Source organism: Myotis yumanensis, unplaced genomic scaffold (assembly GCF_028538775.1).
Source record: "Myotis yumanensis isolate MYYU_CA2020_CCGP unplaced genomic scaffold, mMyoYum1.0.hap1 SCAF_3, whole genome shotgun sequence".
Taxonomy (NCBI): Eukaryota; Metazoa; Chordata; class Mammalia; order Chiroptera; family Vespertilionidae; genus Myotis; species Myotis yumanensis.
The window spans coordinates 148,595,999-148,623,577 of record NW_027223754.1 but is presented as its reverse complement, the minus strand read 5'-3'; the positions used below and the strand labels follow the sequence as shown (position 1 = coordinate 148,623,577).

The window sequence follows — 27,579 nt, the reverse complement described above, 5'->3', positions numbered from 1 at the left end:
AGCCCCTGGTCAGGCTTAGAGCAGGGCCGATTGGGGAGTTGGAGCGCCGCCCCGTCATGCACAGAGCAGGGCGGATCCGGAGGTTGCAATGCCACCCTCAGGGTAGACTGATTGGGGGGTTGGGGCACCGCCCCCTGTTACACTCAAGGCAGGGTCGATGGGGAGGTTGCGGCGCCACCCCCTGTCACGCACAGAGCAGGGCCGATCAGGGGGTTGGGGCACCGCCACTGTCACACTCAGGGCAGGGCTGATGGAGAGGTTATGGTTCTACCCTGTCACACACAGAGCAGGGCCCCTGGGGGCGGGGGGTTGGGGCACCGCACCCTGTCACACACAGAGCAGGGCCGATCAGGGGGTTGGTGCGCTGCACCCTGTCACACACAGAGCCGCAGGGCGATCAGGGGATTGGGGAGCTCCCCCCCATCAGGCACAGAGCAGGGCTGATCAGTGGGTTTGGGCGCTGCCCCCTGTCATGCTGATCCCAGTGCAGGGAGCCTCATTGCTCCGCTGATCCCGGTGCCGGGAGGCATATTACCCTTTTACTATATAGAATAGAGGCCTGGTGCACGGGTAGGGGCTGGCTGGTTTGCCCTGAAGGGTGTCCTGGATCAGGGTGGGGGTCCCCACTGGGGTGCCTGGCCAGGCTGGCTGAGGGGCTGAGGGCTGTTTTCCCGCTGGCAGGTGACTAAAAGCTCCCAACCGCTCCTTGTTTTCTTTTTCTTTTTTTTTATTCTGGGCCAGCTTTAGCTCTGAGGCTTCGCTGCTGAAAACATGGATACAATGTTGCAGTCTGGGGCTGACAGAAAGCCGGTTTTGTTTAGCTTCTTATTTGCAACATAGTAATTGTTGCTTAGAGTTGCAGTTGAGAGTCCGGCAAGTGGGGCGGGGAACGTTGGAGTCTGCAGTTCCTGGAGGAAGCAAGCCTCCCTGCTCACTTCAGTGCATGGCTGCCGGCCGCCATCTTGGCTGACAGTTAATTTGCATAAGGATATGCTGATTAGCCAATGGGAAGGGTAGCGGTCGTACGCCAATTACCATGTTTCTCTTTTATTAGTGTAGATAGCTAGCTAATTACAACAGTAAAACCTGTAGATAATTTTTTAGTTTGCGCCAAACTGTTGACAATTGCCAGGAAGCAAAATTTCAACGAATTGAGAAAATGCTCTAGAGAATGGCAGGTGTTTGTTTTTTTGTTAATCCTCACCCAAGGATATTCTTTCCATTGATTTTTTGAGAAAGTGGAAAAGAGGTAGGGAAGGAGGGAGGGAGAAGGAGAGAGAGAGAAACATTGATGTGAGACATGGATTGGTTGCCTCCCACACATACCCCAACAGGGACCAGGAATCAAACCTGTCACCCAGTTACGTGCCTTTGAGCAGAATCAAACCCAGGACCCCCTCGGTGCGACACTCTAATTACTGAGCCACACTAGCCAGGGCCAGAGAATGGCAGTTTTGCATCTTATTTTATATATTCCATCAAAAGAGAAGACATAAGTCCAGCCACCGTGGTTCAGTGGTTGAGTGTCAACCTATGACCCAGGAGATCACAGTTCAGATTCCCGGTCAGGGCACATGCCTGGGTTGCAGGCTTGATCCCCAGTAAGGGGAGTGCAGGAGGCAGCTGATCAATGGTTCTCATCATTGATGTTTCTCTCCCCCTCTCCCTGCCTCTCTGAAATAAATATAAATAAATAAATATATAAAGAACAAAAAAACAGAGAAGACATAAGTGGGTTACATGAAATCTATTGGTGATAGATTAGGAAGGTGAGAGAAAGCAAAGTAAAGAAACTTTTGGGATTGGATAGAAAGAAAAATGATAGACATACTTTTTTTTATATAGGTGGGTACAGGATGGTTGAAGTCAACAATACAATAAATAATAATATTTGTGGTCTTATCGCTGATATGGTCCCTGTGCTTTGAGGAGTGTGGAAAAGGGAATTACTTTGACATTTCAAAGGTTACGTTATTGTAGATGCACAAAGATAATAGACAGGCTTAATTAAGGTGAAAATTGACCTTTGTCAGGGAAAATTCTAGCCTGGAACATGACTACCTGCCATAAATTGCTTTTAGTTGAAAAGTTTTAATTTCAGATCATCCTTTGTAATTATCTTAGGTCTCCGAGTGTGTAAGGCTACTGTTCAGGCCTTCCCTGAGCTTGTCAGGTTTAGTATGTGGACCCTTTTATCCACAGTTCTTAACTTTGTAGTCCAGGTAACTTAATGTTTTGAGTTGGTGTTTGAGCTAAAACCCACTTGCTACCAGTGAATTAATGGACAAGATCTCCTTATCTCTTCCAGTCTGTCTAGCCTATAGGGCAGGCAGGTATCAGCAAATAGGCTTGGTGGACCATACAAGTCTCTGTCACAACCACTCAACTCTGCTAATGCTATTATGAGTAAACCATGGACAATATGCAATTGAATGGCTGTGTTTTGACATAACTTTATTTACAAAAAGATAGGCAGCAAATGGGAGTTGGCTTGAGGGCTGGAGTTTGCCAACCCCTGCTCTAGGGCAAGAAACTGGTTTTGATTCATTCAATAATAATTGCTTCTGTATTACACACACTGTGTTAAGTTTTAGTTGTGCAGCAATTAACATACACAATGAGGTAATTAAGCACTGAGTATTTTTATGCACATGGCAGATCCAAAGCAGGTTGAGGAAAAGTATGGCCATACATCTGCCTTATTTGTGAGATCTTAGGTAAATACCTTAAGTGTCATGTTCGATGGTAATGTTATTAACTAAAAATAATCTCAGTATGCTTTAGATATCAGATGCTGTGGTATCAGTTAGCATCCTGCTGTGAAAAATAGGGAGCATAAGATATGTGCATTTCGTGTCTGCACTACCTGCACATAGTAACTACTTAATATTCACACAGTGTTGTCGAATAAAGCTGAAATTACCCCTTACCTTAACTTTTGTCAGTTTCTTATAGTTTTCTTCGAATCTATGCAGTGCATGATTCTGACCTCTTAATTTTGGTTTTAATCATCTTTTTGTAAGTTTTTTTTTGTAAACCAATTTATACACTTTAAAAGTATAACATCTTGATCATATTTTAATAAAATAAAAACTCAGTGGCCCTAACGCCATAACGACCAGAGACTGGTCACCAGGAGGCTGTGTGCACAGCGAGGCGCGCACAGGTGGGCGGGGACTTGACTCTGGGTCTCAGGCGCTGGAGGGACTCAGGGGAGTCCTGCAGCAGGGCAGGGCAGGGTCTGGGGTCCCGGGTCTCACACGATTTCCCATGGGTCTGGGTCTCGTGTGATTTCGTGTGCTGGGTCACTAGCATTTTAATAAAATGGTAAACATTTATAGATATATTGTCAAGACTTCTGTCAGAACTTTTAAAAAATATATACCTTTTTATTGATTTCAGAGAGGGAGAGAGATAGAAACATCAATGATGAGAATCATTGATTGACTGCCTCCTGCAGGCCCCCTACTGGGGATCAACCCCACAACCCAGGCATGTACCCTGACCAGGAATCGAACCGTGACCTCCTGGTTTGTAGGTTGACACTCAACCACTGAGCCACGCCGGCCAGGCAGAACTTTTTAATTCATTTTTTAAGTACTTTTAGTTTTCTCAGTGTTGGTGTGTTTCTCTTCAAAATGTCTAGTATTATTGCTTACCAAATGAGTCAAGGCTCTTGACTCAGAGATCTCTGTTAATTTTAGACTCCTGCTGTTTTTATTTTCCTGTTCCTTTGCACACTGAGATGCAGTCAGACCCTACTTTCTATTGTCGTTTAATCTTATTCCTACATTTTGCTGCCTTTTGTGCCTTTGCTGTCACCATTCTTTTCTATGGTTTGTTCTTTCCTATTCAAATTCTATAACTTTTATTCATTTGCCACCTTCTTCATAAATCTGTCTGGCCTTTCTTCTTCTGAATTTCCATAATATTTTTGTGTTTCTCATGATAGTTTCCATATTTGTATGTCTCATCTTTTCTACAAAACTCTAAGCTTCTTGAGAGCAAGTGTATTTTGGTTTTTTTTGTAACCTTCATGGTGACTTCACTTAATGCATATTCAAATACTGAGTAGATGAAAGGTATACTTTTCTAATTATGTAAGTGTTCCTTGATAAATGTCCTTGGACTTTATCCAAATGAGAAAATACATGTCAAAATTGTAAAGGCTATACAAATATTGTCTTTTTCCATAAACACTCAAATATGCTTTAAACTTCTATCAAGATGTATCTACCCAAAATAACCAACTAGGTTGTTTTGCCCTGGACTGAAGAGTTTATGGGACACAAGACTTTTCAGTACTAAAACCAAGACCTGTTGATCACCCAGATTTCACTTAATAATGTAGCCATTTCCTTTACATATCACTGTGCTAGTAGTTTGAAGGAAATGTAATAAATGCCTGGTAACTAGGTGATTGACTTGGTAAGGGAGGATTATTGGGGCACTTGGGCTTTTATGTATTAAGTTTCTGAATATTATTTTAGACAGACATTCTTTAATGTTCAAATAAAAATATGAAAGTATTTTATTAATTTGTCTATTTAAGGATATTTGTTTATGACAGCATAGTGTCTTATCAGAAGGTGGTACTACTCAAGTTTTTAATTAATAATTTCATACTCTGTTAGATACTAATAGTTTATCCTTTTTTTAAATTTAACACAAATCTTTATTTCATTTTTTATATTTGTATTGATTTCAGAGAAGAAGAGAGAGGGAGAGAGAGAAACATCAATGATGAGAGAGAATCATTGATTGGCTGCCTCCTGCAGGCCCCCTACTGGGAATTGAGCCTGCAACCTCAGGCATGTGCCCTTGACCGGAATCAAACCTGGGACTCTTTAGTCCGCAGTCCGACGCTCTATCCACTGAGCCAAACAGGCTAGGGCACTAATACTTTATTTAAATGTGTTTTATTAGCTATAGCAAGGTCTGAGGCAGCCTGAAAGTTTTCTTCGTTGCCTTTAAAGTGGTTTAAGCTAATACCTTGGTAAAAAATAAAAAAATGAAGTGATTTAAGCTTTGGTAATAGATTTGCAGAGACTGTTTCTAAAGAAATGTCTAGGATAGCCTATCCTTTGCAGGAATTAACATTTGTACATGTTAATGTTATATGAATCCATGAACTCTATGGTTTAGATCTAATAGCAGGTATATAACTTAAAGTGGCTACTAAAAATCCTTGCAAATTTTATCAGTTAAGCAATAGTAGGACATAAACTATTCTGGGACAAACACTGTGCCTGATGGTATTGTTGGAAAAGAGCCATTAAAAATATCGATACTTTATACCTAAAAAGACTTTAAAGACCTAGTTCCTGCCCTGGCCGGTTGCTCAATGATTGAAGTGTCAGCCCATGACTTAAGGGTCCTGGGTTCGATTCCAGTCAAGGGCATGTATCTTGGTTGCAGGCTCCATCCCCGGCCCTGATCAGTGTGTATGCAGGAGGCAACCAATCCATGTGTCTCTCTCACATCAATGTTTCCTCCTGTTTTGTAATGATTATATTTTAACATGCCTCTTTGGGCTATGTGCAATAATAATAGTGTCCTTAATTTGATTAATCTGTTGGCTAAAGTAGGCTCTTCTGAGATGGTTTGTTTTTTTGTTTCATTATTTTTCTTGTTTTAAGAATGTGAATAGAGTCCTTTTGATGGTGTTTTAGGCTTCTTTTTGCCAGCTTGTGAGACTTGTCCACTTATATCCTGGACCACATTGTTGTAAAAAAATTACTTGTGCCTTTGAAGCAAATGTATCCAATCTTATATTCCTGTATAGAAATGTAAAGGTAAGATTTGGTTGATGAAAAGACTTCAGAAGACAAGAAAATAGAATGGTGTCTTTTTCTTAAGAGAAAGGAGGAAATAATGTATTTTTTTACTTATAATAGTTTTGGTTGATTTGTAGTGTGTGTGTGTGTGTGTGTGTGTGTGTGTGTGTGTGTGTTTGCATATATATACATATACATATACATATATATATATTCAGACTAGACCTTAAAAAACTGTGAAGTAAACACTGGCAATGATGTCACCATACCAGTAGTATCTGTTTAATTCTAGAGAAATAAAAAATAGGGTGTAAGATTCTACTCTGATCCTGTTTACAAAAGCCTTCAGAAAAAGAGGAAAAGGAGCAAGTCCAGAGGCACTGTATGGGCAAATGATTTTTATATTTTATGGTTTATTGTACAATACAAGCTAGTCACTGACTTTTTTACACTGAGAAACTCATTAAGACTAGAAAGGCTTTTCGTTTTATACAATATTAATTATTTCTTTTCATGTTTTTATTTCTCATAAATTGGCAAAAAATCCATCAGAGTTTATTTGAAGCCTTACAACTAAAACTATAAAACCTTAGATATTTATAATCATCTAAATAATATTTCAAAGTAATAAGCCAGAAATACTGAGTGAAACAAAATTACACATGTTGCATTTCTGATCTCACTAAACAAGTCATGTTCCATGTCTGAAGCCTTTTGAACACAGGCAGTGAGCATCTTCCTTCTAAATCTCTTTGGGAATAAAAGATGCTGCTGTCATGTCCATAACATTGTCAGTTTTTACTCCACTGTCTTTGAGACATATTCCAAAAGATCTACTAAACCAGGTCTGTTCCTCCTAGGTGCACTGTCTGGTTTAATGGCCTCAGTATCCATCTGTTTGATCATGGTGCATCTTATTGTTCTGTTCACACCCATTTAGTCATTCACCATGTTCTCTTGATTATGACTTATATACATTCCTCAAATATACCTTCTATTTATTCCTTCTGTCACTGCCTTGACGAAGGTCATCATCTCTCACCTGTGGTAAACTTATTACTGAATTTCCAAAATTCAGAAAATTAATATTTAGTTTCTGTGATCATTCTAAAACAGTTATGTTTATATCATTTCCCAGCTTGCAAACTCTTGTCTCTCCGTTTCTTATAAAATACAGGCCAAACTTTTAAGCAAAGAAGGTCCTTTCTTCCTCTTCCACATATCCCTGCATTGATGATGTGATGAATTATCTTATATTAATGCTTTCACCCAGAAAAATCCTCATCTTCCAGTGAACATCATTATTCCCTTAAAAATGTCTTCCCTTCATACTTGTTTCCTCTATCCCCCTTTTCTTGTGTGAGAAATAATGTGTGGGCCCTTATAAGTAGAGTGGAGAGAATGAAATTGATTCCAGAGACACCAAGGTAGAATGAATCAAGTATACAGTTTCGTATGGTATGGTATGGTATGGTATGGTATGGTATGGTATAGTATAGTATGCTTTTGAAGACCTTTGGGTGCTTCACATTTTAAGCCCTGTAAAGAGCTAGATAAGTGGGATTTAAAAAAAAAATACCAATTGTAATTCTACTGGAATTACAATTCATACAGGACAAGTATAAGAACTTTTTTTTATATACCAAAGTTTATGTAGTTCTTTTTCAGTTGGGATTTGTGACATCTGTCAATAATTGGTGTGAACTTAAATGGCAGTTTACCTATGAAAGGTAACATTAATGGTGTTTTAAAAATCTAATATTTATTTTTAAAATAGACTGTTTATATGCTACTCACTGGTGTTAAACATTTTGTGTAGAATAAGTTACTTCATTTGAAACTTAAAAACTTTAAGTAGTGGGTATTGTTAGTCACATTTTCAGATGAGTAAATGATGCACAGAGAGGTTAAATAACATGAACAAGGTCACTTAGCTAATCTGTATTAGAACTGACATCCTAACCCAGGAAACCAGATCTACAGCTTATGCTCATAACTGTTGTTATAATTTTATGATTTTTTAAGTATCCTATATAATAAAAGCATAGTATGCAAATTGTCCCATCATCCAGGAGTTCAACCATGGGGTGGAGCCAGCCGGGGGAAGGGAGGGAGGCCCTGGTCGGTGGCAGGCAGCCACTAGGGACCCCAGCAGTGCATGAATTTTGTGCACTGGGCCTCTAGTAAAATATAGTTAACTAAGGTACGCGTGTGCATGCATTTGTGAGAGTGTGTGTGTGAGATTCTAAAACAGCAAATAATAAAGTTAATGTTCATATTCAGGTTACCTAAATTATGTTTGAAATACATAGTAGATCTTTGAGTCACTCTGTATGCCTGTAGAATTTACAGTGCGTCGGCCTGCGGACTGAAGGGTCCCAGGTTCGATTCCAGTCAAGGGCATGTACCTTGGTTGCGGGCACATCCCCAGTAGGGGGTGTGCAGGAGGCAGCTGATCGATGTTTCTAACTCTCTATCCCTCTCCCTTCCTCTCTGTAAAAAATCAATAAAATATATTTTAAAGAAACACAGTATGTAATTATATATGTATTTTCCAATGGTCTTAGGTGACCCCTGTGAAAGGGTCATTCGACCCCCAAAGGGGTCGCGACCCACAGGTTGAGTACCGCTGCTTTAGGAGGTGGTGTTTTCTTGTCTTTCCATGTCTTGGCTATGCTTTTCTCTGAGACTAGAACTAAACAACTTCTTAAATTGATAAACCAACAATGCAAGCCAAGCTGCAAAGTAAATGGAGAAAGTTGTAGAAGGTAATAATAAAACAACCCTTTAAATTAGTGAACAGGGCACTCAAGAATTTTGCAAGAAATACAAGTAAAACTGTAAGAACTATCAGTTACTTTGATCAGGACTTGGTTGATTCACACAAATTTTAGGGGATCTATATAAGTAACTAAAATTAGGAATCTTTAAATGCAAATGACATATAATACCTAAAATAACCAAAAGGTTTTTATTAAAAGATAAGTAGCAGAGTATTTGAAAACTTAGTGTCAAAAATGCTTCCAGTTTTAACAGTATTGGAATTTTCAGTGTTTTGGTAGTTATTTACAAATTGAATTGGTTTTCTTCATCTGTATTCTTAGATTATTGGAGAAGTAATGTGAATCATGCTTCATATTTATAATTGTATTAGTGCCTGCTTGTGACAGGAGTTGCACTTTCTTGCTGATGAAGTATAATATATGTGAGAAATGGCACTGTTAATAACACTCCTAAGTTCATTTTGCATGTATACTTTGTTATTGCCTGTTTAACCACCCAAAGAAAATGGGGATCTTGGAGTCCCTCACTAATTAATGAGTTAATATAATTGGTTAAGTACATAGATTAAAGCTTGATTAAAGTAATGCTGTATTTGCAGATTAGCATAGGCATATTATTATTAATTAGCAATTCTTAACTTTACAGATAACTTCCAAACCCCATCCAGTTTTTACATATAAATGCCATTATTTACAAGGAATACCATAAAAGAGAGAATATGTAAACCAACAAAATCTCATCAGCTGTACTGGAAATTCAAACTAGAATGTTTTATATATAGTTGACCAAGCACCATCATTTTTGGCAAAATGTTTAATTAAGATATCCCCTATTGCTGACACATCCTTATTCAACACATGTGTTGTCAGCATTAATATTTTATTCATTCTGAGTTGAGTGACTTGTTAAAATTAGCATTTTTTGTTTCTAATCCCACTTTTTAAAAATGCCAATAATTATCAACATTTTAAAATGATAACAACATGGGGTAATTACAAGATAACTCCACAACTTAAGTTCAAGAAAATTAAATACAATCTTAAGATTTTCTTAGTATTCCTAAAATAGTAACACTACTATGAGATTTTCTCTATACTATCAGAATTAGTCTGTATAATATGCTACACAGTAAAGGTCATTGACTTGTGTAATTAATATTAAGGGTCAAAAAACACCAGTACTAATAATATTTTTGTGTAATGATCTGTTTTTTAAAAATTGTAAGAGGGGATTAGTTCCCAGTCTACCTGAACTTCATTTTTTAATGATTCAAAATACTACTATGTTACTAGCTTTTTGTCAGTACAGGGGAGAGGAGGTTGCTGTAGGACACATTCCCATTTCGGAGATGTTAAAATGTATTTAGTGGAATATAGTAGTAAACCTTCAAGACTATAGCTAAAGAATTATAGTGTAGTTCAGTTTATTTTAATATATTCCAAACTAGTTACAGTGAGTGACAGGAGGACTAAAATAAAGATAGAACCCCCATATGATTAGAAACCAATTTTAGCATATATATTCTATATCTTAACTTACCTGGAAGAAACTTTATAAATCAGACTAAGGCTGTACAGCAGTCCCCACCTGCATTCTTGTGTTTTATTGAGCTAGAAGGTAAAATGGTATAGAGTAGTGATTCTCAACTGAGAGAGGAGCAGTTCTGCTACAATGTACTGAGCAATAGCACTCAGACCATTGCTATTATTATTATTTTTTAAGCTATCTTTTATTGATTGTTAATATTGCAAGGTACCAGGACTCTTAAGGAAAACTATATACTATTTAATTTATTGAGCACATACTATCCTATCTAATAAAAGACAAAAGGGTAATTAACCGTACCTCCGCTATGCTTCCCATTGGCTAATCTGTGAGATATGCAAATTAACTGCCAACAAAGATGGCGGCCGGCAGCCACACAGCTGAAGTGAGCAGGAGGTTTGCTTGCTCCAGTGATGGAGGAAGCCAAGGTTCCCCGCCTGCCGTGGCCTGCTCTAAGCTCCGAAAGCAACAGCTCCAAAAGCAACAAAGTTTCAATTATAGAAGCTAAACAAACTCCAGATACCTGCTTTCAGCCAGCCGAGGCCTCAGAGCTGGGAGCGCCAGTGACGGCAACAGAGTTTCAATTATAGAAGGTAAATAAATCCCAGAATTAAAAAGAAAAAAAGGAGAGGCTGGGAGCTTCAGTCGCAGGCCAGCCTGAAAACAGCCCTCAGCCCCTCACCCAGGCTGGCCAGGCACCCCAGTGGGGACCCCCACCCTGAAGGGGGTGTGGCTAGCTGCAAACAGCCATCAGCCCCTCACCCAGGCTGGCCAGGCACCCAAGCGGGACCCCCACCCTGATCTGGGACACCGTTCAGGGCAAACCAGCCGGCCCCCACCCATGCACCAGGCCTCTGTCCTATATAGTAAAAGGGTAATATGCAAACTGACCCTAACAGCAGAAAGACTGGGAATAACTGGTCACTATGACACACACTGACCACCAGAGGGCAGACGCTCAATACAGGAACTGCCCTCTGGTGGTCAGTGCGCTCCCACATGGAGGAGCTCTGCTCAGCCACAAGCCAGTCTGATGGCTGCCAGTACAACAGTGGTGGTGGGAGCCTCTCCTGCCTCTTCAGCAACGCTAAGGATGTCCGACTGCAGCTTAGGTCTGTTCCCCGCTGGCAAGTGGACATCCCCTGAGGGCTGCTGGGCTGCCAGAGGGATGTCTGATTGCCATCTTAGGCCCAATCCCCTGGGGAGCAAGCCTAAGCCAGCAGGTGGTCATCCCCCGAGGGGTCCCAGACTGCGAGAGACCCCCCCTCCCAGTGCACAAATTTTTGTGCACCGGGCCTCTAGTACTAGTATATTAGGCACTGTTTTAGATTCTGAGGATATTGCAATGATGAATAAACAGACCAAAATTCTAGTTTTTGTGGAGTTAACAATTTTGTATATTTACCTCACAACCTTATCATATGGTTATTACTGTCTCCATTTACCCAATAAGGAAAGTGAAGCTCCGAAAGTTTTCATGATTTGCCTGAGGTTATACAAAACCTGGATTTGAAACTTTGGTGCTATGAACACTATGCTATGGTGTCAAAATTGTCCCTCTTTGAAGATCTGTGAAAGAACAATAATTCTCAAAGTCTTAAACATTACCTATCACAGATCCCCTTGAAATTCTGATATAACTCTTCCCATCTTGAAATTGTGCATGAAATTTTAGGACCTCACAGGTTCTCAAGTGCTCATTCATGGCTTTGAAGTTAAGAACACTAGTATAGGAAGGTTCCGCCTGTGGCTCACAAATACACGGGTACCACCACTTTCCTAACCACCCCCCCACCCCCAAGCCAATGACAGACATTACTTATTAATCAGCATTATCTTTTCTGCTGAAAACTAATGGTCAATTTCTAGAGTTGTTATTCACAATTAAATCAGGGGTTTTTTTTGTCAGTCTTAAAATCTGGAAACAATTTTTCAAAACTGGTGTACTAAAAAGCACATTATTTGAAAAAATAATATTAGTTCACAAATTTTGGCTATTGTACTGTTAGGTTTCATTTTTAAGGAAAAAATACTTATAGCATTGGTGTTTATCAGGATTTAAATGAAAATATGGTTGCGGGTCCATATATGGAAGTATTGAAAAAAATTAATGAAAGATAATGACTATGTTTAGTTGTATTTTCTTCTTATTGGTGTTCCTTGTTAAAAAACTTATTGGTAAGTTAGATGTGTTTTGTCACTATATTTTTAGATTTGAAAGTCTATTGCTGACTTCAGTCACATTTCTCTACTTCAAAATTTGAATTATTTTCAATTTCCTATGACCATAGGGCTCTATGGTAAAAATTCTTCTTGGTTGAGTTACTAAAATTAAAACAAGCTGGAAGCAATCCAGATGTCCACCAGCTGGTGAATGGATAAAGAAAATGTCCTATACCCATGCAAAGGATCTTTTTTGTCAGTAATAAAAAATGGAAGGGCCCTAGCCAGTTTTGCTAAGTGGCTAGACTAGAGTGTTGGCCTGCGGACAGAACACTCTCAGGTTCAATTCTGGTCAAGGGCACGCACCTCAGTTGCAAGTTCCTCAGTCCCAGCGGGAGGCAATCAATTGGTGTGTCTCTCTCACATCAATGTTTCTCTTTCTTTCTCTGTCCCCTTCCCTTCCGTCCTCTGTAAAAAATCAATGGAGCCCTGGCCAGTTTGGCTCAACGGATAGAGCGTCGGCCTGTGGACTCAAGGGTCCCAGGTTCGATTCCAGTCAAGGGCATGTGCCTTGGTTGCAGGCACATCTCCAGTGGGGAGTGTGCAGGAGGCAGCCGATCGATGTTTCTCTCTCATCAATGTTTCTGGGTCTCTATCCCTCTCCCTGCCTGTCTGTAAAAAATCAATAAAATATATTTTTTTTAAAAATCAATGGAAACATGTCCTTGGGTGAGGATTAACAACAACAATAAAAAAATATACAAGGAACCAATTACTTACAGAAGCACTAATATTGGGTAAACATGACTCAATCTGGTAACAGGTAATATTTATGGATAAATGAAGCAACTGGGAAAAAGAGTCCCAACCATTTCATTAAGAAATGGAGTTCTGCCCTGGCCAGTTTGGCTCAGTTGGTTGGAACATCATCCCATGCACTGAAAGATCGTGGGTTCAGTTCTCAGTCAGGGTACATCCCTGGTTTGTGGGTTCAATCCCGGGTAGGAGTGGATGCGGGAGGCAACCCGATGTTTTGCCCTCGCATCCATCTCTCTCTCTCAACCCCTTCCCACCCCCCTTCTCCCTTCCTCTCTCTCTAAAATCAATAGAAGTATGTCCTTGGGTGAGGATTAAACAAAAATATTTTTAAAAAGAAAGAAATGTAGTTTCCATAAATGTTTACTTTTATAGTCATTGTCTTTTTTTTAAAATCCTCACCTGAGGAAATGTTTCCATTGATTTTTGGAGAGAGAGGGAGGGAGGGGGGAGGGGGTGGGAGGAGAGAGAAACATTGATGAGAAGGGGGGTGGGGGGGAGAAACACATCGATTGGTTGCCACCCACACATGCCCACCTGGGCCAGGGATAGAGCCTGCAACCGAGATGCATACCCTTGACTGGGAATTGAACCCTGACCCTTCCATCTGTGGGCTGATGCTCTAACCAGCAAGCCAAACCGCCTTAGGGCAATAGTCAGTATTTTTTAAACGGTAATTTTTATGTTGATTCAATCAGTGTTTTTGTTTTTCAGCTGTGGCAGTGTTTTTGTTCTTGGGTTTTAGTAACTTTATAGTTGTGTAGTCATCACTTCAACCAGTTTTACAACACTTCCATCACCCCAAAATATTCCTTTATGACTCTGTGTAGTCAGTCTACTCCTACCCCCAGTGAGGAAAGGTCCGGGAATTATTGAGTGCTCAAGTTTCCCTTGGAGCAGCATTATGGGACAGATAGGGGATCTTTCTACTTTTGTTTCTTAGTAAGCATGGAACATTGGTTCTTCCAATGGCTCTACTTGCATTATGTACAGCTAACCTATTCCATAGGCTCCCATTTCTTAGAAAACAAAGACCTTTGGTTCAGTTTTTTTTTTTAGCTTGTTTACTTTGTGAGGGTCTCTGAAAATGTTTAGCCATTGTATATTTTCTAAATTACAATTTTCCATTTTAAGTTTCCTAGCCAATCCGAGAGAAGGGGCTTGTCTCCCTGTATCTCAGCTAGGTCCTACCACAAAATATTTTTTTAAATTTCCTGAAGTAATTTTTTTTCTATTAAGTCATTTTTATTTTGTTTGCAACTTTAAATCTTGACCAATCTACCCCCTTAGAAAGACTTCTGAAATAGAACCTAACTAGGTTATTGTTCTCTTTAAGTCACTTTTTTAAAAGATATTTGAATCTGGTCTTTCTTATCCTGCTGTTTTAACCTTTTTCTTTTATGGGAAATTAAATAATTAGTAATTAAGTTGGAATTCAACTTAAATTTCTGTCAGTCTACCAAATTCCAGTCAAGGGCAGTCTACCAAATTTCTGTCAGTCTTCCTGAGATTTAGGAAAATCCCTAAACATAATTTCAACTAAATTCTAGACCAGTGTTTAAATTCAATTTTTATAGCTCTGCTTTCTACTTAGGCAATTAAAGGGGCTGTTTATTGTTTAGTATAATTGTTCCCTTACTGAGAAACCCTCAGGAAGGTAGTTTGTTTCAGAGGTAAAGGCGAGGAGCAGAAGAAATAGAAGGGTTTTGTGGGTAGTATAAATAGACAGAATGAATCAGGGAGGGTAGGTTTCCAAAGATTTGAGCAGCAGAGAACAAAAGAGAGACTATTTTAGTCATATTTTGAAGCCCCAGAGTACCAATTAAAGAAGTTAATTATTCAGTATTATTTTTGTCCCATAATTCTTCATAAAATTTTAGTTCCTATTAAGGTATTAATTTTGACATTCCAAAAGTTGACCATCGGTCTAGTTGTTAAGTCACAATTTTTGTCATTTACCAATTTAAGTGCAAGAATCAGGATTATATTGGAAGTTTATAAAAGACACAAATTCTACTTAGAGAAGGTTTTGGCTTTGACAAATAAGAAAGAGATCACTAGAGACAAGAAAAATGGTGTCATGGTAATTACTTAGAAGAGGCACATTGGGAACTTTATAGGTGATAAAAGTGTTTTAAATTTTAATGAGGGCTGTGTTTGTGGTTGCCAGTACTAGAAAATGTCAAAACTAATTTAATGCCTAAGATCTACTTGTTTCATTAGATGTAAATTATTCCTAAATAAAAATGATTTGAGCCCTGACCGGTTTGGCTCAGTGGATAGAGCGTTGGCCTGCGGGCTTAAGGGTCCCAGGTTCAATTCCAGTCAAGGGCATGTACCTTGGTTGCAGGCGCATCCCCAGTAGGGGGTGTGCAGGAGGTGGCTGTTCGATGTTTCTCTCTCATTGATGTTTCTAACTCTCTATCCCTCTCCCTTTCTCTCTGTAAAAAATCAATAAAATATATATATTTTTTTAAATGATTTGAGTACTTTAAAAAAAAAAAAAGATGTGCCCTTGCAAACAGATTCTCAGGTTCCCTAACCAAGTAGAGGTTAGGAAGGAACCACATAATCAACAATTCTACAGTTATTGACCTTATAATATGCCATCATGAAGGTTTTGAAAGTGACCCAAGGTGAAATTTGACAGTCATTCACCTTTGTTTGTCACTGGTTTTACTCATCTTCAACCTTTTAGTACTTGGGGCTAGTTTGAATTTAATTGGAGGCTTATCAGGCCTATGCCTCCATCTATTCCAAATGAAGCATCCTCTATTCAGGGAATGAAACTAGACAGTCCAGGAAAACACAAAACACATCACAAATAGATGGACAAAAGCAAAGCAAGTAACTAAAGAATTAAACTAATGGCAGAAATATTTACCAAACAATATTCCTCCAAGCCAAAACCTAAAGGCCTAATTGCCTTACACAAAGGATCAATTTTTTTGCAAGTCCTAGGATAACAAAATAAATTTAACAATGAAAACTCAAGGAACCAATTGGAGCTCCCACCATTGTTAAGACTGACTCATCTGACAGTAAGTTCAAAGAACAAATAGCAGTAGGTCAAAAGCAGCCTATTTATTTAGTACACTTGTTTGTCTAAGCGCTTCATTTGGAATGATGCCAAATGAAGGTCTTAGGTCAACTGTCAAAGAATGAGAGACTATTCATATCTGAAACAAAAAACAAAGCTGAAGTTATTGATTACTTTAAGAAACAAGCTATCCTAGTCAGACACAGTCTTCCCTGAACAGAGCAGACTGCTAGTTTTATATGGTTTTAGGGAATTAGAATTTAAAGATCAACAAACTTTCAAAGACAGGAGTGAATTAATGCCTACTAAGTATAGAAATATACCAAATTGGGGGTGGGGGAAGGGAAAATCCTGCCTTCACTGAGCTAATATTCTAGAAAGATAAATAGGATAGGCCCTGACTGCAGGCCAGGCCTAGGGGCCACACCTGTGCACGAATTTCGTGCGCCGGGCAGAGAGAGAGAGGGGGGGGGGGGGGGAATGAGAATACATACACACACTGAGGGGCCAGATTATTATGACCACCTGACGTTTGTAGACAAATTAGCTATAATTTCATGCTGAAGCTGCTAGAGGGCCAGACCATTATAAATAGGGAAGCAGGTTGTTTACCACGACAGTAGAAGTGATTTTTTTCTGAAGATATGGGTAAACAACGCAATTTAACAGCCTTTGAACATGGGATGGATGGATGGATGGATGGATGGATGGATGGATGGATGGATGGATGGATAGATAGATAGATAGATAGATAGATAGATAGATAGATAGATAGATGATAGATACACACACACACACTGAGTGGCCAGATTATTATGACCACCCCATCAGTACTTCATTGGGCCATCTTTTGCCTTCAATACTGCGGCGATTCTTCTTGGTATTGACTCCACGAGATGTTGTTGAAAGGTGATGCGAGGAATCTGACACCATGACTGATGAATAGCACTGTCCAGTTCTGTGAGTTTTGATGGTTGTGGAACCAGCTGCCTGATGGCTCTTTTAACTTCGTCCCACAAATGCTCAATTGGATTGAGATCTGGTGATTGTGGGGGCCACCTAAGCAAGGTAAAGTCTCCCTCATGTTGTTGAAACCACTCCTGCACAATACGAGCACCGTGGCATGGCGCATTGTCTTGTTGGAAGAAGCCATCTCCATTGGGATACACCATCAACATGGTAGGATGAACTTGATCAGCAATGATACTTAGGTATGTTGTGCTATTCAGACGTTGTTGCACACGAATTAAAGGGCCCAAATCATGCCAGGAAAACATGCCCCAAACCATAACACTGCCCCCACCAACTTGAAGAGTTGTACTCATACATGTAGGGTGCATGCTTTCATGCTGTTTCCGCCAAATTCTCACTCTGCCATCTGCATGATGCAACTGGAAACGTGATTTATTGGATCACATGACTTTTTTCCAATGCTCAACTGTCCAATCCTTGTGTTCCTGTGCGAATTGGAGACGTTTTATCTTTGTAACTGCAGACAGCAAAGGTGTTCGAACAGGCCTTCGGCTTTCATATCCCATACGATGCAGTGTACGGCTAATTTGCCTACAAACGTCAAGTGGTCATAATAATGTGGCCACTTGGGGGGAGTGTGTGTGTGTGTGTGTGTGTGTGTGTAATATCCCAAGTTCAAAGGCCGTTAAATCACATTGTTTACCCATATCTTCAGAAAAAAAACCATGTCTACTGTCGTGGTAAACAACCTGCTTCCCTATTTATAATGGTCTGGCCCTCTAGCAACTTCAGTGCGAAATTATAGCTAATTTGCCTACAAACGTCAGGTTGTCATAATAATCTGGCCACTCAGTGTGTGTGTATATATATTAGGTAGAAGTGAAGGAGAAAGTTTTGAAAGAAAGTTCATGGCAATAAGCCTGGCATCTTGAGAAATAAAGGAGTGTCATAGAGAGATAGGTTAAACAAAGGATATCTTTTCTAAGAATATAAGCTGGAAGAAAGAACATATATAAGAGATTTAACACAAATATACCAAAGTGAGTCCATTTATGATTGACTTTCAGAAGGGGCTATCAGATAGTGACTGGTTTACAGAATCATATTCACTGAAGCAAACAATTACTAGTTGATTAAATGTTTTTAAACCAGTTCTGGTAGTTACTTGTTGCTATGACTAAAGAACTATTATTTCTTGATTAAGAAGAAAGTTTAGAACCTGTTCTGGTGGCTACTTTTGTATCATGGCCACTGACCAAATTTTTTCCCCCTAGGAATGTGGGAGCTTTGTATTCTCATGTTCTCCCCTATTATGGAAACTTTTAGTGTCTCTGATAAGCCTTAGTATAGTTTGCTTCTTTTTGTTTTATTGCTATTGATACTTAGTATTTCATAATATTGAACAGAGTCTGGGCATTCATATTCAATTTTGCCACTGATTCCTGACCATTTTCAGACACCTTGTACCTCTCCCATTTCGGCAATGAATATTTGGTCTGCTTTCTCTGCTAACTCATTTACCATTCATGTATCTCAGGGGTCAGCAGTTTTTTTTCTATAAATGGCAAAGTAAATATTTTAGGCTTTGCAGACCAGATGGTCTCTGCTGTAACTTCTTAACTGCCATCACAGCAAGATAGCAACCACAGACAATACACAAATGAATAGGCATGGCTGTATTTCAATAAAACTTTATGTATAAAAACAGATGGTGGGCTGGATTTGTCTATAGACTCCTGCTCTATCCTATTTATCTTTCTAGAATATTAACTCAGTGAAGGCAGGATTTTCCCTTCCCCCACCCCCAATTTGGTATATTCCTATACTTAGTAGGCATTCAATTACTTGTGACTCAGGATAGAAAGGAGGGTAAACATGTCTGTTGCTGCCATCTTATAACCAATAGAATATCCTTTCAAGCTTTTCTTCAGCCTCCTCCCCCCATTTTTTTTCTTAATAGAGTAAATATTTTATTCTAATTGAACTTAGGAAATGCTGAAAGTCATATCTGTAATTCTGCAGTTTCTTTCTGCATCTGATGTGTTAAAAGAGCCCATTCTTTAGTAAGTCTGTTTATGGGATGCTCCATATTAGTGTGGTATCGTAATCATCTTTAAATAAATCTATTTGCTTGAAGGTCTTATTCATATAAGGACCACCTGATTACAGAGATATTACTTAAGATTTTTTTTCTTTTCTTTAATAGGTACTAGCTTTTGACAAGTTTGCACCATGCGTGAGTATAAGCTAGTCGTTCTTGGCTCAGGAGGCGTTGGAAAATCCGCTCTGGTAAGTCATTCTCACTATAACTAAGCTCTTCTCTCCAAGACATGTTCTTCTGTTGAGTTTTAGGTTTTGATTATTGGTTTTCGTTTATCTGTTAAGGTGAAATCTCAGTAATTTTAGAAGCAATGTAATATTTTTCTTATAATTTTAGTCAACTCTTAGTTGTATCTGGGTAGATCATATTTTCTCTGGAACACTGGTTACAGACCAACATGAAATATGCCAGAATACAGTGTGAGCTCAGCACAGAGGGTGAGAGCATATAAAAATGTGCATTTCAGAGCCACATAGGAGTTAATTTTGGTCTTTGTCATTATATATATTTTTATGTTAGAAAATATTAAATAAAGCTTATAAAAAATCTTTTTCAAATAACACCTCTGACTATACAGTTTTTACATTATTTTGACAGTCATATTTTCTGTATCAAGGAATAGTATAGCAAGAAAAAAGACACAGCTTGATGGTGGTTGGGAAAGGGAAGAAACTTAGGGAAAATAACTTGATGAATAGATGAGAGTTTAGCAAAGCCCCACAATAAGATAGATTGATCATCTCACTTGGCCACTTAGCACAGAACTTGACATGCTGAAATCAAACTGAGAAGTGTGTACAACAGAGCATGAGCTGCTTTTTCATGTGTAATTATATCCAGAGTAATGGGGAAGTGTTATGAGTGTACACACATGTGTGTACACAAAACAATTAGCCACTTTCTAATTAAAATTCAATTAAGACTGAAACTGGAAATACTTAAAAATTTTTAAATATAGTATGATCTCTAAATTTAGAATTACCTAACAAAGAGCATAGTGATTACTTTTTAAAAAAACAACTTTCTAAGGTAATCTTACCAAATGCATGCATTCAAATGTGGTTGTGTTTTTTATCAGTGGCATAACTACTATGTGAAATCAATAGTTTGAAATGTACAGATTTGGATTTGTTCTTTTCTTTAGAAGTATAATGCTATGTTAATTTTTTTCAGACTGTACAGTTTGTTCAAGGAATTTTTGTTGAAAAATATGATCCTACGATAGAAGATTCTTATAGAAAGGTATATGTTACTTTTAAAGGCCTTTTGCTTTTCACTTTACTATAAATATAAATTATTGGTTTTAGCTTTATAATTATTGAATGTTATTTACATAGTGGGAAAAATTTACACTTGATTTTTTCTTGGCATTGCATGTCTACCAGTTTATGAGGCTCTTGAAGACTTGGCTCTCGCTGTCCCTCTCATTCTCTCTTTCTCTCTCTGAGAATTTCAAGTTTATCATAACCCCAACATTTTAATTTGACAAATAAACTTAAGAGCTAGGCCATCCATTTCAAGTGGTAGCTTCATGGTCTATCCAAACCCCACCCCAAAGATGAAAAAATACTCTCGGGTTCCCTTCATTTTAACCTAAAGATGTGGTACAGGAGTCTCCCTAACCTTCCTACTAATAACTCTTTGAGAAAGTGTCACTGCTCATAACAGAAAGGTTTATTGCGATGTTCGCTAACACAACATATGACAATAGAACTTAATGTGGAGACATTTTAATGTAATAGCAAGAAAGTTATGCCTCACCTTATGTAGCAGCCAACATGGCCCCTGCTGCTGTGCAGTCAGTGTGTTTCATTCCTTCCTTTGTCCACAGTCTACAAAAACAAAACAAAACTGGAAAGCCCTTCCTGCACCCTAGCTGTGAGGCAGTAGAACTTTTTTTCCACAGCTAATTTTAAATAACTTTTTTCCCTAGAAAATGTTGGGTGAAAGATGGTAACAGAGAAACACAATTTATTTTTTAGCTGTCCTCTGCTTCCTTGCTACCAGAAATTTTATTCCAATACAGTGAAGGGGGGAAGTGGTTATCTAGAAAAATGAAACTCTTTCTAAAATATTGGCAGAATTGCGGTAGGCAGAATCACTTCTGATGTTATTCTCACTACAACTGGTTTTAATTTTTTAAGCTTTTTTGAAATAATTTCCTTTTTTTTTAATGAAGGGGTGGTGTTGTGGTTTTTGTTTTTTTTGTTTTGTTTTGTTTTGTTTTAATATATTTTTACTGATTTCAGAGAGGAAGAAAGAGGGAGGGAGGGAGAGAGAAACATCAATGATGAGAGAGTAGCATTGATCGGCTGCCTCCTGCATGCTCCCCACTGGGCTCCGAGCCCACAACCCAGGCATGTGCCCTTGACCAGCATCGAACCCAGGGCCCTTCAGTCTGCAGGCTGACGCTCTATTCAATGAGCCAAACCAGCTAGGGCTGAAATAATTTCCTTTCCAGAATAAAGTGTTTAATGATTCATATTGAGCTTGGATCTTGTCTGTATCTGTGTTGAGTCGGAATACATGGTTTTTGCACCTAATACAAAGTTGGTGGACCTTAATTATCTAGCTGTATTTTTCTTATGTTAAAGTATTGCTTGAGATTAGAGTTGCTATAATCTGTCTCTGTTTTAAATATCATACTAGCTTTTGTGTATATTAAGATAGTGTTGTTTATATATATATATAAAAAAAAAATGAAGGTCTATTTTGTCTTTCCCTCCCCCAGCAAGTTGAAGTAGATGCACAACAGTGTATGCTTGAAATCTTGGATACTGCAGGAACGGTATGTAAAATGAAGAACCAAAATATATGCACAACTTATGCAGTATTGTCCTTGTAAATGCTAATATTCTATAGACAGATGTTTGTTAAGCTTATTTAAAAGTACTACTTACATTAAATTGTAAAGCTTTTTTAATCTTGAATTCTACTTTTTCTGTGTGACCTTTGTAATTACAGAGAGTCAGTTATTTAAAAAGAAGTAGAAACTTGTTTGGATGAAAATTTTCAGTCTCACTAGTACTTTTAAAGCATGTTAAAATTTATTACCACATTTTAAATAATGTGGAAAATACTTGGGTATACTTATTTATTTCTATAAAATATATTTATTCCTCTGTAGCTGTGTGAAATATTTTGAATGATATTGTTCAACTGTCACAACATTATTCTTTAATGATTCTTTCTATTGTAGGAACAATTTACAGCAATGAGGGATTTGTACATGAAAAATGGACAAGGCTTTGCATTAGTTTATTCCATCACAGCACAGTCCACATTTAATGATTTACAAGATCTGAGAGAACAGATTCTTCGAGTTAAAGACACTGATGATGTAAGCTGACATCCTAATAAATAAATGTACTTTATTTTAAACTCTTATTGTAGTGATATCCAATTTAAAACTAAGAATTTAAAGTTGATGTATTTATTTGGGAGGCTTGTATTTCAAAAGCTTTTTCCTTGAGAGGCCAAAATATATCTTTAACCCTCATACCTATTTCAAATATATATAATGTGGAAAGTGAAAACACTCCTCTCCCCTTAACCTGTGTAAAATAAAATTTATATCCTTCCCATTTTTAAATCATGCATTTGGTGGGGAAGAAGGACAGATGTGGGTGACAAATGTTAACTAATAGAGCAAATTATGTTCTGGCCACATTACTGGTATAATTAAGAGCCTTTTTAACATATGAACACATCTAAAGAAACTGACAGAAAAGGAGCAAAATAATAATTATTTTTCAGGAAATGAACAAATATATTAGACTCTACTGTTAATTTACATGCCCTTCAAAGTGCACCATAATGGAGTTTAATCCCTGTAGGAAACTTCAAAAGGATTATTTTAATTCCTTATCTTACTCTATATAGCAGTGGTTCTCAAAATTCATCTTGCATTAAATCACTAGCTGAAACTGGTTAAAACAGATTGCCAGGCCCCACCTGCCCCACTCCCAGAGTTTCTGATTCATTAGGTCTGGGATTGAGCTCAAGAATTTGTATTTCTAACAAGTTTCTAGATGGTGTTGATGTTGCTGGTCTGGCCCAACACTTTCAAGAACCACTGTAATATCTATAATTTAATTATGGTAAATATTGTGAGACTTCTAGGAAATGCTGTTGTTTCTTGGACTTCTGAAATAAAAACTTTGGGGCACCCTGCCTATTTATAGTGACCTCAGTGAAGCACTTCTTAATTAGTAAATCTGTTTTGTATTATCTGTAGTAACTACTGTACTTTTCTTCTATCAGTTACATTAAACAAGTATTTATTAATATAACTAGAGGCCCGGTGCATGAAATTCGTGCATGGGGACGGGGGGGAGTTGTCCCTCAGCCCAGTCTGCACCCTCTCCAATCTGGGACCCCTCGAGTGATGTCCGACTGCCGGTTTAGGCCCAATCTCACAGTCCGGGACTGCTGGCTCCCAACCACTTGCCTGCCTCATTGCCCCTAACCACTTCTGCCTGCCAGCCCTATCACCCCCAACTGCCCTCCCCTGCCAGCCTGGTCACTCCCAACTGCCCTCCCCTGCTGGCCATCTTGTGGCTGTGGGCGCCGCCATCTTTGAGTGCATGGCAGTCAGTTAGCATATTCCCTCCTTATTGGCTGTGGGCACCACCATCTTTGTGATGGTGAGGGTCAATTAGCATATTCCCTCTTTATTAGATAGGATTCTCTATGTCTTCCTAAAAAGCCAAAATTCTTGATTTTCTAGTTTGAATTTTTTCCCCAAAAATTCTTTAGAAAGTCAGTCTCTAAATGATTAAAGGGAGTTTTGAAGAATAAGTATTATTTTTCCATAGTGTCCTTTTAAAATTACAACATCACATGCATCCAAACACATGATTAATGTGGTCTGGATTTTAGTAAATCAAGATGATTGTAACTTTGTAGCATTTTAATTAGACTCTAAATAAAAATTCTGCTTTAGGGACTTTTCAAATTTCTCCTTTTTAAGTTGTAAAATTGAGAATAATTATTTGATAAATGTGTGTCAGAAAACTTGAAGTTGATTCACATCTCTAAAAGAAACATTTAAAAATTTTGAGTTATACTGGCTTTTTACAGCTACACCCTTTGGTACTTCCTTTTTGAAAAAGTTTTGTATTTTGCTTATTATAATCAGTTATAAGTCCATTGTGATATAATCTTAAGGGTTATTTTCCCCTTTCATAAACAGATCCTAGCTTGTTTTCTAAAATTTTCATGTGAAAGGTTCTTAAATTAATTAACATTATTAAGGCTTTCATATTTAACTGTAAATTATATTACAAATGATTAATTTAATATTTTTCTCTGGTGTAATATAAAAAATAATCCTTAGAGTTGACTCTAAGAATTCTTTTAATTTGAATTTGAATTTATAGCATATATTTATTTACTTATTTCTTTTTACCCTCACAAATATATTTTTAGGTTCCAATGATTCTGGTTGGTAATAAGTGTGACTTGGAAGATGAAAGAGTTGTAGGAAAGGAACAAGGTCAAAATCTAGCAAGACAGTGGAACAACTGTGCATTCTTAGAATCCTCTGCAAAATCAAAAATAAATGTTAATGAGGTATGGTGAACTATACTTTAAAATCTCTATTTGGAATTCAACATGCAGAATTAATGGAAAATAACATATGTGTATTAACACAACCCCAAATTAATGTGTACTCGGGGTGCTTTTGTTGTTGTTGTTGTTTTCCTTTTAGTATTTTTTATTGACTTCAGAGAGGAAGGGAGAGGTAGAGAGAGATAGAAACATCAATGATGAAAGAAAATCATTGATTGGCTGCCTCGTGCACGACCCCTACTTGGTGGGGAATGAGCCCGCAATCCAGGCATGTGCCCTTGACTGGAATCGAACCCAGGACCCTTCAGTCCGCAGGCCAACTCTCTATCCACTGAGCCAAACCAGCTAGGGTTCAGGGTGCTTTGTTAATCCTTTTAGGCAAAAATCTTCTATTAAATAATATGCATGTTAATAAGCAACAATGTATTTTAACCTCATCATTAAAGTGGAATAAACCATGAAAGGAAGGAAGGCTGGAAAAAAAAAAATGGTAGGGGTGGGGAAGACGAATTAAGCCTTTGGGCATATGAAAGATGTGTTATGTAAAAGAGAGCAAATTGAAAAAAGTATGCAGTTATTGCCTTGAAGGGGCTTAAAGTCATATTGTAAAGATACATGGAAAGATCTGAAGAAGAGTAAATGTTCTAATTGAACTAAGGTTAAGATCTCTGTAGCTCCTTCAACTCAGTACTTATTTTAAGGAGAACAATTTTAGCCCTCCCAAAAAATAAACAGAAAAGAACTTGGCATTTATAAGAATACCTGGTTTTACTCTTATTTCTTAACTGAAAAAAAAATATTTCCTTTCTTGGGTTCATTTATATCCATGGAAAATTCTATTTTTTAATTTTACTTTTTGGGGGTTTTTTTTGTTTTTTGTTGTTTTTAGTTTTTTGTCTCCTATAAATTAAATATATATATATATATATATATGTTTGCAGATCTTTTATGACCTAGTGCGGCAAATTAACAGAAAAACTCCGGTGCCTGGGAAGGCCCGCAAAAAGTCATCATGTCAGCTGCTTTAATATACTAAATGCATTGTAGCTCTGAGCCAGGTATGTTCGTTTATTTTCCTCCTTTTTTAAATCTTTCAACTTGTAACCTCAACTTCATTTAGGGCAGTCTTGTTAAGACAGCAAGTATAGAATTTTTTCTTGTTCTAAAAAAGAAATAATTACTTCCCTTTTAAGATATTCATGAGTTAGTATAATATCCTAGTGATTAAAATAATTATTTCATTTACATATCATCAGAAGTATTACCCATAAGTGAATATTCTAGTTCATTTAATATATGCTTATGCCCCAATGGGACACTGGTTTTTGCTGACAATACAGTGATGAACAATACTGACCTCTCTTTGCTTCTTCATTGCCTTAATGGAAATCTAGTGGTAGAGTTGGACAAATAATTGCAAACTATGATAAATGCTGTTATAGAATAAATCCAGCCTGGTACTGATAATAAGTATTCATGACACGTTTATCATATGCCAGGCACTCTTTTTAAATACTGTCTATGTTACAAATGAGTGAACTGAGACACAAAAAGATTACTTGTTCAAGCCCTGCAGTAAGTAAGTACAAAGCCAGAATTTGAACCCAGTGATCTGGAGTACATAATTTAAGCCATGTACTGGCTGCCAAGTCCATGCTTCATTACTAATGAGTACTATGTCATAATGAGTACTATAGGAGCATGTAACTGGGACACCAAATCAGGTATGTCACATGAACTATGAATTCAGGAAAAGTCTGTAAGAGACATCTAAGCTGAGATACGAAAGTCAAATAGAAATTGTGTAGGGAATGGAGAATTCCAGCCAGAGAGAACCACAAATTCAGCCCACCAATGAGATAGCAAAGGAAAACTGAGCATATAACATTTTTATATAGTTTTTGAAAATAATCATGTTAAATGAGTTAAACCTTATAAAGCAGTTGATCAGTGCCTGGCACATGATAAATCCTCAACCATTTAGCTACTGCTGTTTGCCAATAATAATGGCTCCCTGCTCAGTGTTAATTAAACCATATTGTACTGTACTCCTATCCTTGGGCACTTTATATGCTTGTGATTCTGCTGCTGCTTATGTTAAATTAAATGGCCCTGTACTACCATAGCACTCTGGTTCTGTATCTTTTGGGGGGGTTTGACCCTACTCTCTGTTTAAGGCTTTCCGTTTAGAGGTATATCCTCTCACTTCTGATATTCTCTCTTTCCTGACCACATACATGCCCATTCTTAGCACACATGTGCCTGAACTCACACATTCCCACCTGTCCCTTCCAATTTGCTATATTCAGTCTGCTAGAAAAACTTAGCAAACTCAGAGTCTAAATAAGGGCTTAAAGTTCGAGGCATTTGGGAAATCAGCAAACACATATGTATTAACAGCTTTTCTGGAGCTCGAAACAAGTCTGATCCCCACAAAAACAGTAAAAAAAGGGAACATTTTTTTAGCCCAGACATGTATGGAGAAAATCATCCAAAGTAAATAGATATTTGGCAATGTGTTTTGACTTCTTTTATTTATATCACTCACAATTTTTTAAGTTTACGTGATTTTAGTGTAATACTAGCCTTTTTTCTGACATCTAAAAATTGATAGAATGTGTTTAAATATGGAATTAGAAAGTATATATATAACTCAACTGTAAAGAGCCATCATAGGATAATTTCTTGTCTGCTTCTCTGAACCAGCTTTTTAGCCACTCTTATTGGAAGAGCGAGGAAGAAAGGCCTTGATTTTCTGATACTAGGAACCTTAGTGAGCTGTGCATTCTATACTTATGATGTAATTC

At 37.9% G+C, this 27,579-nt stretch overlaps 1 protein-coding gene across 1 annotated transcript in view; it reads left to right on the top strand.

Moving 5' to 3' along the window:
* RAP1B (RAP1B, member of RAS oncogene family) overlaps nt 1-27,579 on the top strand; it is a 46,391-nt gene that overhangs the window by 16,719 nt on the left and 2,093 nt on the right. The window contains exons 2-7 of the mRNA XM_070409772.1: nt 19,304-19,386; nt 20,372-20,440; nt 21,930-21,986; nt 22,398-22,538; nt 24,629-24,772; nt 25,714-25,830. Of these exons, the coding sequence (XP_070265873.1) occupies nt 19,330-19,386; nt 20,372-20,440; nt 21,930-21,986; nt 22,398-22,538; nt 24,629-24,772; nt 25,714-25,800 (555 nt within the window). The 5' untranslated portion in view covers nt 19,304-19,329 and the 3' untranslated portion in view covers nt 25,801-25,830. The remainder of the gene's footprint in view (nt 1-19,303; nt 19,387-20,371; nt 20,441-21,929; nt 21,987-22,397; nt 22,539-24,628; nt 24,773-25,713; nt 25,831-27,579) is intronic.